At 43.7% G+C, this 17134-nt stretch overlaps 1 protein-coding gene across 1 annotated transcript in view; it reads left to right on the top strand.

The window, feature by feature from the left end:
- Window positions 1-17134, top strand: part of LOC109857295 — a gene marked incomplete at its 3' end in the record, with an annotated part of 87574 nt that overhangs the window by 37137 nt on the left and 33303 nt on the right. The window contains exon 3 of the mRNA XM_020433467.1: window positions 11349-11493. Coding sequence (XP_020289056.1) covers window positions 11349-11493 — 145 coding nt within the window. The remainder of the gene's footprint in view (window positions 1-11348; window positions 11494-17134) is intronic.

Here is a 17134-nt window from a genome sequence, read left to right as displayed (position 1 = left end):
GCCGCCGCCGCCGCCGCCGTTGCCGCCGCGACATTGCGTGCGCGCGGCTTTTGTTTCAGACCGCGATTTATCGCGTTGCGGCCGCGAAGTCTCCGTTTCGCGGCGCGCGGACTCTCCGGAATATGTGCGTTTACACAGAATATAACACACAGACTGTTATATATTTGTATGTGTATGCTTATATAAATATTTGTTATACATCTATATATATAAAATTTTAACATATATAATATAATAAAATATTAATAAATTTTTATATAAAAACTTCGCAATCTACTTCGATAAACAAATACCTCGCTTCAACATTAAATTAGTTGTCTTCTCTCCTTTACGTCGCTCGGAAATAATTTGCTCGAATTCGAGTTTGTGGTTCTCCTTCGTCTGCGCACAGGCTAGGTGGATTTTCTTATTTTATACTTGCCGAAGATAACTATTTCCCACGAGAGGAAAGTTACGTCGGTGGAAATCGTTCTCCCTCCCTCTTGCCCTTTCCTCTCGCTGTGTGCTATACAAACTCCCCAGAAATATGTACATCGTCCTGGTGAGCATATTTCGTATACGCGTATGAATCTCCATATTTTCGCGACGCTTCTCTTCGTGTTAGGGAATATGGAAATGCATGACGCAACGACGCTGACTTTTGCGACACGGTCGCGCCCGCGTAAATTTCATCCCTCAACTCTAAGATCCGAAATATTGCGGATACACGTAGAGAATTTTATTGCCGGAGAGACGCGCCGCGTTTCTTCTACGATAAATCATCATTCGTATTACGGTCGAGAGCTGTCCATCAACTCGCTATCGACTACTTACAGGTTAATGCAAAAACTACAGAATGTAGTCCGAAAAAACGCGACGGCACCTTCCCCGCGTGATCGATTTTTTTCTAATGAAAGTTTAATCAGTCTCCCCTTCCTCCCCCTTATCAACAAAGTTACTTAAAATCAATATTTGCGCGCGGATGAACGCTTCGAGAGGAGAATTACAACTTTTCTTTCTCGGGATACGTACCTAATAAATAATAGCATTCTGTAAATGCTTCGCAACAAACTTCAAATTGAAAACTTTAATTTGAAGTGCAAGTAACGGGATATTTAATATCGGAAATTACAAAAGAGTTGAATATTTTGCGGTCGCGCCGCAGTCATTAATTTTTATGTAAAAACAATGAAAGCGTGTTTATTTTCATACAAATTGCGCTGCCACAATCATTAATCTCCGCGAACGTTCACAGAGAATTAAATTTTGTTTATATTTTGTATTTATTTTCCTTCAGATTAATGGAGATTGTAAAATATATTTTTTGTTCTCGCGTAACAATAAATAAGGAATGTGTTTTGCAAATAATATCTCTCGTAAAACATCCGTCACGTCCGCGCTAACGTACCGTGTCTCATTTGCGAATAAAAGCGATCTTAGTACCCGCATGGACGTGGCCCGCATGCAAAGCGGGGGCACACTCCAAGAAACACGTCGGGCGAACTGATTAGCTGATGGATCGTCCGACTGTCAGTACAATCCGTGGCGCACTGACGGAGATGGGTTCGACTGAATTCGAACAATGGAAGTTCCACGATCCGTTGGAACTAATCCCTCCTATTGTGTCGTGCTAAATTTCTGTACGAGATGCGGTTCCACTACACGTAACTCATTGCCATGTACGTACGCGAACCGTATTGCGCGCGTGTATCTTGGATAATATTGATGCTGTTCATCTTTCGTCGAAGAGCACTTCGATTGTGTGAATCTCGATAAAATTTAAACGCGATCCCGCGTGAGCAAACTGTACGCAACGAGCTAACAATAAGATATTTCGGCAAAACACAAATTACATCTTAATTGTTCCGTTGCTACTTTGCGAACTACATTCAACGGTCAAAGTATCGCGTAATATAATTCACTGATAGAACGCGCGGAAACCTTGCGCGGGGCGAAACCTCCGGTGTATTAGCGTCGAGCGGAGTTTACACTCGCCCATTTTCCACTCGGTCTTGGCACGGACTTCTCGAGGCGCGAATTAACCGCGCGGAAAAGCCACCGAAAAGATAGAGGAAGACTCGAGAGTAAAACGCGAGAGAATGAACGAGGAGAGAGAGATAGAGATGGAGATAGAGATAGAGAGAGAGAGCGGTTCTGGGATCGCACCGGATGGCTGCGCCGAAATTTAATTAATTCCCGCATAAGGAAAGAATTTCCCGGTGAACCGCGACGCGCGACCGTGTCGTGACTGTTTAGCGTCGAAAGACGACGACGGCGACGCTTCTGGTGTGGCATAAAAAAAAAAAAAAAAAGCAACGTAACGAAGAGAAAAACATCGGGCCAGGAGAACAAACGAGCACGGGTCAGACGCAACGTTGCGCGCGTGAGATTGAATTGACGCGTGGACGCGCGCGTCATTTCTTTTCTCCTCTCACAAAGAAATTTTTACGAAGTAACTTTCTCCGAATGATACTTTTTTGTTTTCTATTACAAACAACGCGAGTGAAATATAATACTCTGACGTTTTCTCGCGCTTGAGAGAATTGTTGTTTCCGCATGTGAAAAACTCGCCCGCGAAATCGTGCAAGCGACGACGCGCTTGCGGCGAAAGCGCGAAAAAATGCGCGCGCGCCCGGCGAACTCGGCTCCCGATGCATCCATAATTCATGGCTTGTATACTACACGGTGTAGCCTCGCATAAACTAGCCCGGATACTAATTTCCCGGAGCTACCGCGCGCTACCTGCAGCCTGCACACGCTCGTTAGGCGAGAGAGAAAGCCCGGGCTTGGACGCCGCGAGATGCAATTATGATAAACCGGGAAAGAGGTTCCTTTCCGAAAGCTTTTCAGGGGTCCTTGGCTCGAGCGAGCGAGTTTAGCGGAAAGCGCAGAGAAGCGTTTTCTTCTCATTTTGTATATGTGTGATTCGTGATTTCGTGTCTCTCTTCGCTGGCATCTTTTTCCCTCCCGTCGCTTCACGTCGTCTTGTCTTTCGATAAGAGCTCCGGGTTCGTATTCGTGCAAGAGGTTGCCGCGATCGATCCCGCGAGACGAATGGCGGGCCTCCTGTTAAGCTTGTTGGGCCAATCGAGCGATGCCGAGAGAGAGAGAGAGAAGGAGAGAGACAGAGAGAAGGAGAGACGATGTTGCAGCGACAGGCGTTATTAATTTACTCCGTCGTAATTCCCGATTTGTTTGATTAAGATCTCGAAGGGCTGGCACGTGTGTGTCGCGACGACCGTATTTATGGGAGCGATGCTTAATAGCGATAATCCGGGAAAGCGATGTCTGAGGTTGATGTATTGGTGCGGGAGAACCGCGGGTTACGTAAATACCGAGTTCCTGATTACACGCGATTATAATTGAAACGCTTATCGTTCGAAACAAACGCTCGGACGTGTTACGACGATTAATCCGTGCAATTTGGCAACAACGAGTAGAAGCTTTTTTTTCTCGTTTAACGAATAAAATTTATCTTAACGAAAAAATGCGGAATAAATAAAAAACGCGCGAAAACATTCACTCCGCTCCGATCGTGAGTAATAAAGAAATTTTCTTGCGTCGAAAGTTGCTCCACGAAAATTAGATTCGAAGAAGACTCGGCGTAAACCGCGAGGGACGATGGTTTTTACTTTAAAATTTATGACCAACCCCCAACACACAGGCGCGGGCGGCGCGCTCGCAAAATCTGCAAAGTTAACAGACGAAGAGCTTATAGTAAAGTGATTATTACCGTAACTTTAATAAAAGCTTGCCCGCTCTGTAACGAAAACTTTTTCAAGCCTAGGCGTGCGTATATAGCTGTATAAGTACTCAGGAGCGAGAGAGAAAGAGAGAGAGAGAGAGAGAGAGAGAGAGAGAGAGAGAGAGAGAGAAAAAAGAGCTTACGGCAATATTGTTGCCGTAAACATTTTTCTTGCCTTAACGTTCCGCGCCGCTATATCGGTCTGATAAATTCGCGGGGACGGTGATTCGCGCGTCGTTGTAATAACACCGGCGTTGCTCACGCTCGTCGGCTTTCGCGACGAGCGTAAGTATATATTTTTATCGAGTGTCTGTTCCGTCAGAATTTTACGAGCCTTCCACGGTTAATTATCCCCAGAGAGGGAAGAGAAAAAAACGACCTCACTTACCGCTACACTAGAAAATTGCACCGACAACGACAACGACAACGACGACAACAACGATCGTAGTTGAAAGTACCGTTGGCAGTCGCATTACGGCGACGTCGCTTTACCGTTCCGTCGTCTCTCACACTAACGGGGAAGCTACGCTACGCTGTAATGGAAACTTTGCGAAACATCATTTCGGAAATAATAAACGTATTATCCGTACGTCCTATCTACTCCCTGTATTTATTTTCATCCAACTGTGTCCTAAGTGGCAGTATTTCATTCCGTTATTAAGCCGCGCGCGCTCTCTCTATCTCTAGCCGCGTCCACACTCTCTCTCCCGAGCCATTTCATCAGATTAATTTTTTTTCTCGCGCAAATTTTCTCTGATGAACGCTTTGACGGATTAAAAGTTGAAATATAAAAGTTCTCCCGGTCTTGCTCTTTCTCTCTCTGCCTCTCGCGCGTTATACTTCGGCGCTTTCATCCAACAAATTACTTTTACGTTTTCGCCGTGCGGCCGCGGCCTCTTCTGTTCTTTTCTCCTCACCCTTTTACCCTCCCCCTTCTTCTCGCGGACATACAGAAAAGCGACGCGAAACTAAGTTTCGCGTGCGTTTCTCTCGCGTGTATAAAGCTCGTCAAAATTTGTAGTATTTAACTTCGAGAATGAAATACATAATAATCTACGACCGAGAACACAAGAAGGGTTTAATTTTAATACTTCGGTAACCAAAGAAAACAAAAACAAAAAGAATTGAAGGAAGTATTAACTGGAGTATTAAATTTTTTAAAATTATTCTTTTATACGGCAAGAGATCTCACAGAATATAACGAAGTTTTTTCTCTGTGTTATGGAAATGCGTTTCAAAAACTTTCGTTTGTCAAAATTGACTGATAATAGAGCGGAAGAATTAATATTCGATTAGCGGACACGTGATGCAGAATTTGCATATAAAAGATTTTCGAGAGTATGCTTTATTCATAAACTGCTCTCTGTCTCTCTCGCTTTTGCTCTTCGCAAAAATTGCGCAATATTTAATATCCCGAAAACACAAAATTGTCACTAAAATGAAACAACCGAGGAAAAAGACGATAAATACGATCGACATGACGTGCACAAAGAATATTAAGCGAGACAGAAAGTATTTATCTGAAGTTTATTCGCATGTAATCGCGTCATTTAATACAAAATACGCTCGTTCAATCTCTTGTAAATCATAATAATATGGTGTGTGTGGGGGGGGGGGAAGGGAGGGGACACGTTTTCCCCGCACTCATTACAATAATTTACGGTTTTCGAAAGGAGATGATCCTCGCGCTCAGTGAACTATAATATTTTGATTGCTATCTAATTAATTATGACTAGTAGGCGGGCAGAAGTGTGTTTTCACGCTTCTACACTAGACTCTCTCGCCAACGAGAGAGATCGATATCACAGCGCGCGGTGCGTCGTTACGATAATGCCGGTTTATGGGGTCATTAATTATAAGAGCGTCACCACCATAGCGTCCGCGTAATGTCCCGGGGTTCCTCCCTCTTCCTCCCCTCTTCTCACCCTGCTTCTGCCGCTTCTCTCGGTCGCGAGAAATTGGTCAGCGAAGTTTGCGAAACTAGCAGCCATCTGGATCTCATCGCTTTCCAAGTTCGCCCGAGCGATTTCGAGGGGGCGGAATTCGTGATCGCACGAAGAAAAGGCGCTCCCCGCCGTCGGTGTAATGGTTTTCGCAAGCTTTTACCGCTGAAATGCCCGTTGCTCAGATGTCCGTTTCTTGCATTCAATTTAGTAACTCGCAAGAGATACAAAAACTAGATTTGTTTTTTTTCTTCTTCTTCTTCTTCTTCAAGCGCACCAAGTTGTCTCTTGACAAAACTTGGTTTTAAAGAAGTGAAAGAAAAGAGGGAGAAAACGAACTCTATATCATTCTTTGCAATTATTATTATTTCAAAGAGATTTCTCTCTCTTCAAATATTAGATTGTAAAAAAAGCCGCTCAAAAAAACGAATTTAAAGGGGATTCACAGGAAATTGAAACGCAAAAAATTTCTCAAACGAATCTCACGTATGTTCGAAAACCTCAAAGGAAATACAAATATAATATATCGTCCTTCCGTTTGGCGTTTTTCTGCATTCGTAAAAACCTGCAGGACAAACATGACGTTTTTGTTGTGCTTCGCGGATCGATAGACACTAGGTTTCGTTGAAGCTCTCACAGGAAAGGCGATTCAATTCAAAATAGAGCACGAGCAAATATTTGTCAAGATGGAATAAAATTTATCCCGTGAATAAATTCGCGTAAAACACGAAAACCTCTTTTAGTCTTGACGATAAAAATGAATTATTGTCATATGTTTCATGTCGCTTGTAAATAAAAAGAGATGTGTGCAATAAATTGTCACACTCTGTAAATCATGTTGCACAGAAGAATCAAAGTAAAATCAGGTATCAGTCAATTTTCATAACAAAGTAAATAATGATACGACATTTTTTCTTAATAAAACGACTTTTACACGCGAATTTCGTGTCGTGTTGACAATAAAAAAAAAAAATAATAATAATAAACGCGCGTGTATTCCTAGAAACTGCATATAGGGCGTAAAAAAATCTCATGTGCTCCGAGTGCAATTTATACCGACGGGAGTGCAATACTATTATCGGAAACGTGACAAATTTTATGATAAACACACAATGCAGAAATACGAGTATTTCTCAGCTATCGATAATATTATTGCCTATCGTTACGAAAATGTTCGAGCTTACGTAAGTATAAATGTGTAACACGTTATGGGCTGTATATTCAAGACTCGTAACGTGCTCATCACTCATCCTTACTACATAAGGCGTTATGACGCGTTCATAATGGAAAAATACTTTTTTTTTAAATATTCGCTGTTATTTCGCGAAGATCGAAATCGCGATCTCGTCGCTCGATAATCCTCATTGAATTTCACACGGATTATAACACGATACCTCTTCCCGTAATATTTTCCTCTATTTACGTAGCGCGCATCTTTTACAACGGCGGCGAAATATTACGCGCTCGGGGCTGTTTTCCCGATCGGGATTTTCAAACCGGGAGTCGCCGCGGCGTATCCTCAAAAGGAGGATTCCGTTGTTTGCACACACGACAATGGGCTTTTTCTCCCTCTCTCTCTCTCTCTCTTTCTTTCTTTCTCTCGGTCACCCACTCTCGGCGGCGATTCTCCTTCCGAAACCTCTTCGACGGAAACCGACGTGGTACGGCGCGCGCGCGCGCATTGTCGTAAACTCGCACGAAGAGAGACCTTCTTTCCGCCGGCGAGAAAGCCGACGAAAGAGAGATTGCACCTCCGAGGCTTCTCCCCCGTTCCATTCTCCGCGAGATACGCTGAAAAGCCATGTAAATGCAGATTAGGTGGTCCTCTTACGGGCACGGCCCCCATTCGCTCGCGTTTCGCATCACATACAGCATTACCATTCAGAAAACGTTCTCTCCCCGAAGATGTATCTACTCTCTCGCGCGATCTCCGAACTCGTCTTAAACCGGACTTTCCCTTTGCACGTTTCTTTCCCCGCCCCCGCCTCGATTCATTGACCCTCTTGAGACGAATCTTTCCGATCTCTGGTTTCTCACGCTTTTGCGGACTCTTTACAGAATTGATCCCGCCGAATATACGAAATTTCAACTTCTTTTATCACAAAGAGAACGAGCGAGAAAATTGTTCGCGACTTTGTCTCGCAAAAATTAAATCGATCGATGTGTCACCTCGATAACAGTAATTTTTAGTTGAAAAAATTCATGACTCGGAAACTGATTCGATTTTTCTACTAGAATGGATATCGAATAGAAAAAAAAAAGACTCTTTCTTTTTCGAAGAGCGTAGATTCTTCAAAAGTTAATTGTTGATTTTTCGAAATTGAGATCGGTTTCCGAACGCGCGCATAAACGGCATATCGGCCGGCGTAATTTTGCAACGCGCGCGCTCTCCACACACAGTCTCCGCCTGCACAAGAGCAACCCTTCTCGCTGTTGCTGCCGGCTTATACGTCTCTACAGTTCGGGCTGTGTCCGCTCGCTCGAACGCAGATTACTTAACCCTACGTTTCGTGCATGATCGATGACTCTCGTCGTTGGAATTGACAAGTGCTCGACCGGTTGACATGCGGTCGATCGGTGAGCACGTTATTAAACCGCCGTTCGCGGACGCAATCCTCGTACTCCGGGCAGAGTACACAATTTGCCGCGCGCAAATAGACCCTATAGATCAAGCCCGTGAGTGAGTGAATGCGCCTACTGTATTGCCGATAATAATGCAATCGCAAATTAGGCTAACCTATTCCGTTCAACGCGGCAGATGGAGAGACCTTTTAGATTCGCCAATTAGATTCTCGAGACCGTGATGTTTGTCGTCGCAATTGTTGGCGGGGAATACATTTTTCCAACGATCGGGGGAAACGCGCGACAGATATCAAAAAGATAAGAGAAACGGATAGTCGCGAAATCGAATTTCATCGCTGATCGCATATAATCGAGAATTAAATGCAATTTCTCGCCGATACTGCGAGAATAAGCCAATAATACGAATAAGCGAGAGCACTGTGCGTGCTATCGCGGATAATTCGGTTTATTTTATTGTAAATTTTCGAGGGCAATTTGGGGAAAATATCGAAAACTCGCTCGTAAAATAGATAATGCGGTAATGATAAGTGAGTGCATTAACGTGTCATTCAAATTCGCGGAAACTCGTAGCGCCCGGACCACTTGAAAAATAAACGCCACGGCTGTTGCGATTTAATATAGTCCGCTTGAATAATCGCAATACGCGCGGCTAATGATATAATAACAATGAAGCTGGCGAAATGAATTGACGTATATTGAAAGCTTCATTTACTCACAACAATCAACGATGAACGTGTGCAATAGTTCCCACACAGTACAGGATATGTGCACAAGTGCAAAATGTAAGGGAACTAATAAATCATTAGATGGATAATAACGTTGTTAGAGTCGCATTGTTTCGCTTTCGCTTTTCAATATTATTAATTTGTTTTTAATTACTCACTCTGTATGCGTATCGTACGATGTCGTCAATATTGGATGTACAATTACTCACCGAAGCGAAACGTCCGATCCTGTGGTTGCGGATGTAGTCCTGAAAAAAAAAAAAAAAATTAAAAAATATAAATGACAAACTGCAATTATTTGAATATCTACCAAACATTTTCTTAAATTCAATTATTTTTTTTTTATAAAAACACACAACGCAATACAATTTTTGCTTTCTTAGTTTTTTGTATAAGGAAGAAAGTTTATGAAAATTCTCGGCCCAACTGATTGTCTCGCGTTCTCGAAGCTTTGCGCTATTATTCGAAGTTTGTAATTATTTTCATTTACTTGATGCGGAGAAATTATGTGATGCTGTGTTGTCGTCCAAAAGATGAGAGAAGGAAGTGACGTAAAAGCGAGCGAGGAAACGAATGATGAAAAAGAAAGGACGATAAGAGTCGAGAAAGGATAATTAAACGCGGATTATCCACCGTAAAACTCGACCGCTTGTCCGCGCTAATTGGGACGGGAGATAAAGACGGTTATTAAACAGCTAATGATAGACGATAATGGTGACGATAATGTTCGGAAATAACAAAAGTAAATCGATACAATCAAGAGAGAGAGAGAGAGAAAACAATATTTATTACATACACACGTACGCGTAAACTCAAAACGCGGGATTATCATTCCAGAGCGCTGAACGCAACAAAGTTGAAATTTCAATAAAAGTTATTTATTCCGCAGAAGCGCATGCGCGGAATGTAATTTAAATTGTTATCATCGCACAACTTTCTCTTTTTCCCATCCTGAATTTTCCACCGCGCGAAATTACGATTTTCGCGAGATACGCCAGATACACGCGGCGCGATAACCTCGCGAAATGCAACTGCACACGTTTTGTGCGGCCTTTTAACGAACAAAAACTTCTTCACTTTCGGCATTCAAATAAAGCGCAATCGTGTAAAAAAAAAAAAAAAAATATCGAGTTTGCGAATTATTTTCTCAGTCACTGATCTGGTAAATAATGTTTCACATCCAATTTTTCTCGGTTTGATTTTTATTTCTTTCTTTTATTGACTGTGCGCATAAAAGTATGACAACATTGTGCGCGGTGCACCGATATTTGTACACATGCAGTTTCCGAACGAAAGTTACCGCCACGCGAAACACTCGATACGTGGTAGCGCGTTCGACCGCGCCTGTTTTTTTTTTGTTTTATTTTTTTATTTTTTTTTTTTTATCTTCTCACGACGATGCAACCGTTTGTTTTCGGTTTCTTGCGCGTTTGGTTGCGCGCGGAGGTGCAACAAGTGTTACGTGTCTCGAGGCAAACGAACGAGATACCGCAGTGTAAATCTACGAATAAATTTCTTGTGCCCGTCCGACCACGGTGTGCCGTTGCTGCTGCTCGAATTGATATTGCCGCAACTCGTATTTCAGGATTATCCACTCGGTCGCGTCATTTTTGTTTCGCGTCAAGTCGTGCTTTAATGCTGATTTACAAATGTGTTTCGATATAAGCTTCTTACCAAAAAAAAACCCGAAAAACAAAAAAAAAAAGAACAAATCTCTCACTCCGAGTACGAAAGGTCGCTTTATCAAAAAATCCCGCTCGGTCATTACCGGGAAACGACGTTTTCTGACGCTTGTTCGGCTCTTTTTAAAAGCTGTGTGTGGATCCCGTCGTTTGTCATTTCTGACAAAAAAAACCGCGATCTTTTCATCGTCGCCGGTTGCGAAAAAATAAAATAAAATAAAAAATATTTGAACAAAAAAAAACAAAAAATATGTACTTGAACGTAAACAAAAAAAGTCAAACGAGAAAAACCTGTCTATCTTTTTAGGATTAAAACAGGTACACGAAGTTTGCGTGTTGAATACACTTTTTTACTCGCAGATGCGTAACAATATAAATCAAAGTCTCCCGTGACGTTCCCTCGAACAGCATCGATTCCGAAGACTTTTAGTTCGCGGCGATATAAAAACTATCCGCGTAAATCAAGCGCGCGTTCGCTCCCTCTGTATATATGTATATACATATATGTACGTTCGCTCGATATCGCGCGCACGTGACATTTGCATCGTTAGCACAAGCGTCCGCAAAAAACCATCCAAACTTCCTCTCTTCTCTCTCTCTCTCTTTCTCTGCTTCCTCTCGCTCTTTCTCTCTCTCTCTTTCAAGTGGCACATACACACGCTCGACGAACGCAATTTTCTTTTGTTTCCAGGCGGACCTATCTTGCAGAAACACGAAGCAGACCGTGGGCGCGATTTATACGCGCACCAACTTCGTGACGTTGAGATACGTCACCGACGCCTGGGGCACCAATATGAACGGCTTCCGCCTCGTCATCACAGCGGTCAAAGATCCGAGTGAGTATCTCGTCGATGCGAATCAACTTATACTCGCCGACACGCAAACATGTGGGACCGTACGTTGCAATTTTTTTCAAATTAAAAAAAAAATATGTAAATTGGCGTTAGATGACGCTTTCTCGTTTAAACATTGGGTCATTAAGTATGAAAAATTGACACGCAAGATTTTGACGAGAAAACACGCGCTGTGTGCATATTCGACAAATTTCATTCTCTATTTCTCTTCCCCGTGAAACAAAATCGTTCTTTTTTTTTTTTTTTTTTTTTTGTCCCATTTTACACGCTCGAGTGAAGCGTGAATCGACCGCCTGCGCTATCTGCTTGCCGAAGCGTGTACATTTTGTTGGTATTTGAAAAACATATTTTCGAGAAAATCGCGCGCACTTGCATCCGCGCACCAAATGAAAATCCACCCTCACTTTCGCAATCACTTCCCCTCCCCCTCTCTCTCCCGTTCTTTTCTCTCGCGGTCGTTTTTATGCTTCGGTGATTCTTTAATCCGTCTTTTTCAAATTGTATCGTCGGCAGCGCGGGGCCGACTCGAGAGCCACGTTTCCACGTTTTATATCATTCAATCGTTTTTTATTCATTAGCTCTTCTCGTGCTATTAAATTTGCCTTTCAGATCCTCTCTTAAAGAGCGCCCGTGTGTCAATTCCGTCTCGTATTTTCCCCGACGACGACGACGACGACGACGACGACCGTGACTACGATTTAATGCGCGCGATTTCCAAGTGTAGTCACTCGAAACCGCACGATGAATCTCGACACGGCCAATTAACATTGCAATACTCTATTCGTGTACGCGGCCGCCTCGTACCAACAAATGATTCTAAAATTACAATTGAATTAGTCATCTGTAAAACCGCATGATTATGTACATCCGAAAGCGCGTGCTTCACCGGCAAAGCAACGGAATATCAAGCACGGCATTTAATTTTCGAGCGTTCACGGTGTAATAATTGAATTGTCCAATTAATCTAATTTTCTGGAAATGTATGGGCGTGTGTTTGCACGCGGGAGTGCATTACGAAATCATTCCGAGCGCGCGCAGTGTTTTTTGAGTCGTCGATTTGCAGATATTCACTCATCTGCGGGACTTTCGCAAAATACTGACAGAAAATCATATTTCGTCGATAGTTTTTTTTTCTCTATTCTTTTTAAATCTGACCGTCCGTCACTAATGCGGTTTTGCAAACAACCGATTCGATTGGAAGTTCGTTACAGTCGCGGCGAAAAAATCTCTGCGGCTTTGTCATACACACACACACACACACATCCTCACACACACGTGCGCACAGTGAAATATCTCTCGCGAAGCTTGCGCAAGACAAACAACGCGCGTAATTGACTAGCTTAACGAGCCATTTTCAGTTTTCACGCGAGCAAGCCGAAACACGGATACCGCATTCTGCAACGCGATGGCGCGAGCTTCCCCGTCGATTGGTAAAAAGTCGGCGTATAAATATTGAATAAAATTTGTAATTGAAATGGAGGTGGCGCACGCGTTAATTACATGACGTCGTTATCGATGTCGGATCGACGTTTTAATTTGGACCCGTACGAAACACCCGGGTATATTCGATACGCCATTTTGTATATGATAACAACTACATCGCGGCGATGCGGCGCAATATATATGTATATAACACGCGAACTTCGATTAGCTTCGTCGATAGACAAACCCTCCAGTGATCGTGTGCCAAACTATATATATATATATATAGCGCGATATATGAAACGAACTTTCGAGACAACATTTCCGACTTTATTTGGCAATTCAACAACTTTTGCCGCATAAAAGACACTGACTTGTATATTTTATACATCGATATGTAACACAATGTCAAGTGTCGCTAATCAAAAAGTGACTCGTGTCACCGAGGATAAGACATCTCTCTGCGGGACGAGATTTTTTCATTACGAAGGTTGCGAATCCGCGTCGGTTCGCGACACGATAAATGCCACTCCCGTCGACAATTTTGTCAAGAAGAAGAGAGAGCCGACAAAAGACCGTTAATAATACGGCAGACATTGAAATGAGACGACTCCCACCCTCGGCGCTCGCCGTCTAATACCGAGGAAAAAGTGTACCACATCGCTCCTCGCGCGAATCGTTATCTCGCTTCCCTCCCGTCTCGCACCGCGCCGCGCCCCCTCACTCTCTCTCTCTCTCTCTCTCTCTCTCTCTCTTTCTCTCTCTCTCTCTCGCTCTTTCTCTCGGGTGAGACCCGGCGTAATATTTCCATGTAATAAGGTGGCTGAAAAATGAGCGCCGGGGACAAATGCAGCCGCTATATTTTTATATCTTCGTGCGCGCGCGCGTGCGCGTGCTAGAATCCTGATAAAACGCGTAGATGCTCGTCGCCTGTTACGCGCCCTCTTGATTATGGAATTTAGCGCGCGCTAAATTACGAGTTTTGATATAAATGTATATATGATCAACGACAATGCAACGCGCAACTCCAACTCCGTAATATACATGTCCGTAATGTACATGTATACGTTCGGAGTTTATCGTTATCATTACGCGCTTGATAGTTACATCGTGTTTAAGGTAGTTTAGGAGGAATTGAAAGTGTTCGTAATAATCCACGAGAGATACTCGAAAATTCATACACGCGTGCGCGCAAGTAACGGCGCACAATAAAAACGAATATATATATATATATATATATATATATATATAGAGAGAGAGAGAGAGAGAGAAAGCGTTAATCTCTCGAGCACTTCTACGACTTCGCCGCGTCTTGCACACTCGAAAGAGAGAGAGATGACTAAGAGACTAGCTCGACGAAGTAGCTATCTAGCCTCTCCGAGACTCGACAGGTGTCGAACTTCAGCGTTCTCTCTCTCTCTCGCTCTATCTATCTCTTCCTCTCCCTCTCGTCTGCCGAACAATTTCCTCGAGTTGTAATCTTCCAGCGGTTATAAGGGAGCACTTCAAGGATAATCCGAGAGAGTTAATTTAAGTTAGTTCGGCGGCTAAACACAAGACGCGCAAATCTCGGTCGCGCGTCCCGATCGTTGTTGTTCTTCGACTCCTGTTCGCGCGCGCCTCTCCCTCCCGAGAGAGAATTGAAACACATCCAATATCCCCGCGAAGTGATATTCGCGAATATGCGCGAACAAACGTCGTATACGCATTGTGCCTAAGAAGAACGTGTTTCGCAATCGAACCGAATCGAACAAGCGCTTCGAGATCCGAAATCGAATTTCGAATTAGATCGACATTTCGATTCACATGTCGTAATCCCAACGATTTCTCTGTCTCTGTCTCTCTCGTTCTCGACCGGCCGCGTGTTGTCGCAGGAATCTCGCACAGTTAAACACACCCTCGTTATCGAGTTTCGGTTCGGCAACATTACGCGCTCGCAACAACATCACATACCAATTCGTCGTATAATTATGCAGAATGCGAACCGCGAGAGTGACCGCGCGCGTTACGCCCTTCTCTCTCCCGTTGACGCGTCTCTTCATCACCCGCGCGTTCCGGTTGCTCTTTCGCGCTCCAGTCCCGTCCCTTTTAATGCGTCGCTGCGCGTCCGAAGCGATCGCGAACGTTCCGCAGCTCGGTAATTATTACGCGGTCGCGATGTGGCTCTCGCCTTTTTGCGCGCGACGCTAATTACCTCGCGTGATTAATTGATAGACGACGGGAGCTGACGTCGGCGGCTTAACGTGCGTCGTTGGGGGATTATGCCACGCAATCCTCTCGCCGCGGGGGGAAAAGAACTCCCCGTCGCGCTTCCTGACACAGGCTGACCGGGAAATACATATTTTACGATCCGCTTATGTTCTCGACTTCGTTACAAAAACGCGACATTACGCGACGTGAGAGACGTTACACGGCTCTTCCGTCTCCTCGTGGATTTATACGTCTCCTTTGTCGTGCGTGCCGTTTATCTCAGAGTTTTTATTGCGACACTACGAGCCACATTCTGCGCTCTCTTTTTGTTTATCTTCGAAATATTACGCCTCAAGTGTCAAAACCCACGCGCGTTGTGGAAAGTAATATTTAACTCCCATGAAGTAAAGTACGTGTTTTTTCTGTCTTGTAAAATTCATCTCTTCGGCATCGACGCCTCAGTAGAGAGACAAAAATTTGCACAGTTCCGACAAAAAAAGTTTCTTTTTAAAAAAGTGCAGTTTTTCACGCAGACGCAAAACCGCGAAGAGATAAGAAGCGCAAGATAAGAAACGCAAATCTAATGAAGGGCGGCCGTGTAACCAAATATCCGACAAGTCAATTATGGCCGGCCGATGAGTCTCACAACACTCGGAATTTCACGATCGTCAAAGTAATTAATTGGTTCCGGCTCGGAGAATTTCTTCTCCGAGCGGAATCCCTGAGAGAGCTACATCGACGCGCGCCGGCTGATAAATTGGAACGCGTGCGATCGCGCACAGAGGCGCGGATTCCGCCTAGTCGGTGTGGTCGAAAAGTGACAACCGCAACCGAGGAAACCCCAAGGGGTATTGTCTGGGGCGACAGATTTTCATGCCCTACTATGTGTGTGTCCTCTCACGCGCGGTCAGTCCATTTTCTCCGCCCTCTTCGTGCGCGCGCGCGCGCGCACACACACACACACACACACACACACATACACACACACCTCTCCGCGTTGTCTGTTTAGCGCGGTGAATTTATGGCCTCTCATTCGGAAAAAAAGCTACCGATTTCACCGTTTTTTTCCGCCGAACCGGAGTTCAGATTAATCGAGACCTCGCGCATATATTTCTTTGCGTCTGGTTTTCAAAACAGAGAAAAAAGCCAAAAAAATTTTTTCGCAAATTAATAATTATTTTACCAATGATATAAAATATAAAATTGCGCAATAAAAAGAAATTTAAGTGTATGATATTTGAGTATGTTAACATTCACGCGAATGATTTTAATTTTTCCCCGATATAAAAAGAATTATTTAAATTACTAGCACAACACAAGTGCGCGCTACGCGCACGCTATTGTTATTTGTATTTTAACGTATTGTGTCAGTGAACACAACTTGTCACCGCGATGACAGCTAATATATATGTCTTACAAACTATGTAATACACATATGAGAGATGTCAGAAATAACGCATGAAAATCAAACTCGAAAAATAAAAGAAAAAGGGGAGAATGGAAAAACAACACATGACTAAAATAACGTAACAAGGAGGAGTAGAAAAACACTATGTGACTAAAGTCACAGGAAAAAGAGTAAAAGAGAATATTATATATGTTATATATAATATTCTATATCTATGTATAATACATACACAAACACAAACACACACACACACACATATATATATACCGTAATCACGTAACCAAAGTCAGTGACTCCGCGAAGATCGCGCGGCTAAGGTCAGTGACCCTGCCAAGGCCGCGCGGCCGAGGTCAGTGCCCCGCCAAGGCCGCGCGGCCGAGGTCAGTGACCCCGCCAAGGCCGCGCGGCCGAGGTCAGTGACCCCGCCAAGGCCGCGCGGCCGAGGTCAGTGACCCCGCCAAGGCCACGCGGCCGAGGTCAGTGACCGCTCCCAAAGTCGCGCGGCCGCGGTCAGTGACTTTACTGTAGTATGTATATAATGCATATAATAATACAATATAAAGTAATATAACATAAATATATAAAGTAATATAACATAAATAT

Source organism: Pseudomyrmex gracilis, unplaced genomic scaffold (assembly GCF_002006095.1).
Source record: "Pseudomyrmex gracilis isolate BER0280 unplaced genomic scaffold, ASM200609v1 scaffold_154, whole genome shotgun sequence".
NCBI classification, from domain to species: Eukaryota; Metazoa; Arthropoda; class Insecta; order Hymenoptera; family Formicidae; genus Pseudomyrmex; species Pseudomyrmex gracilis.
This window is presented reverse-complemented; position numbering and strand designations above follow the sequence as displayed.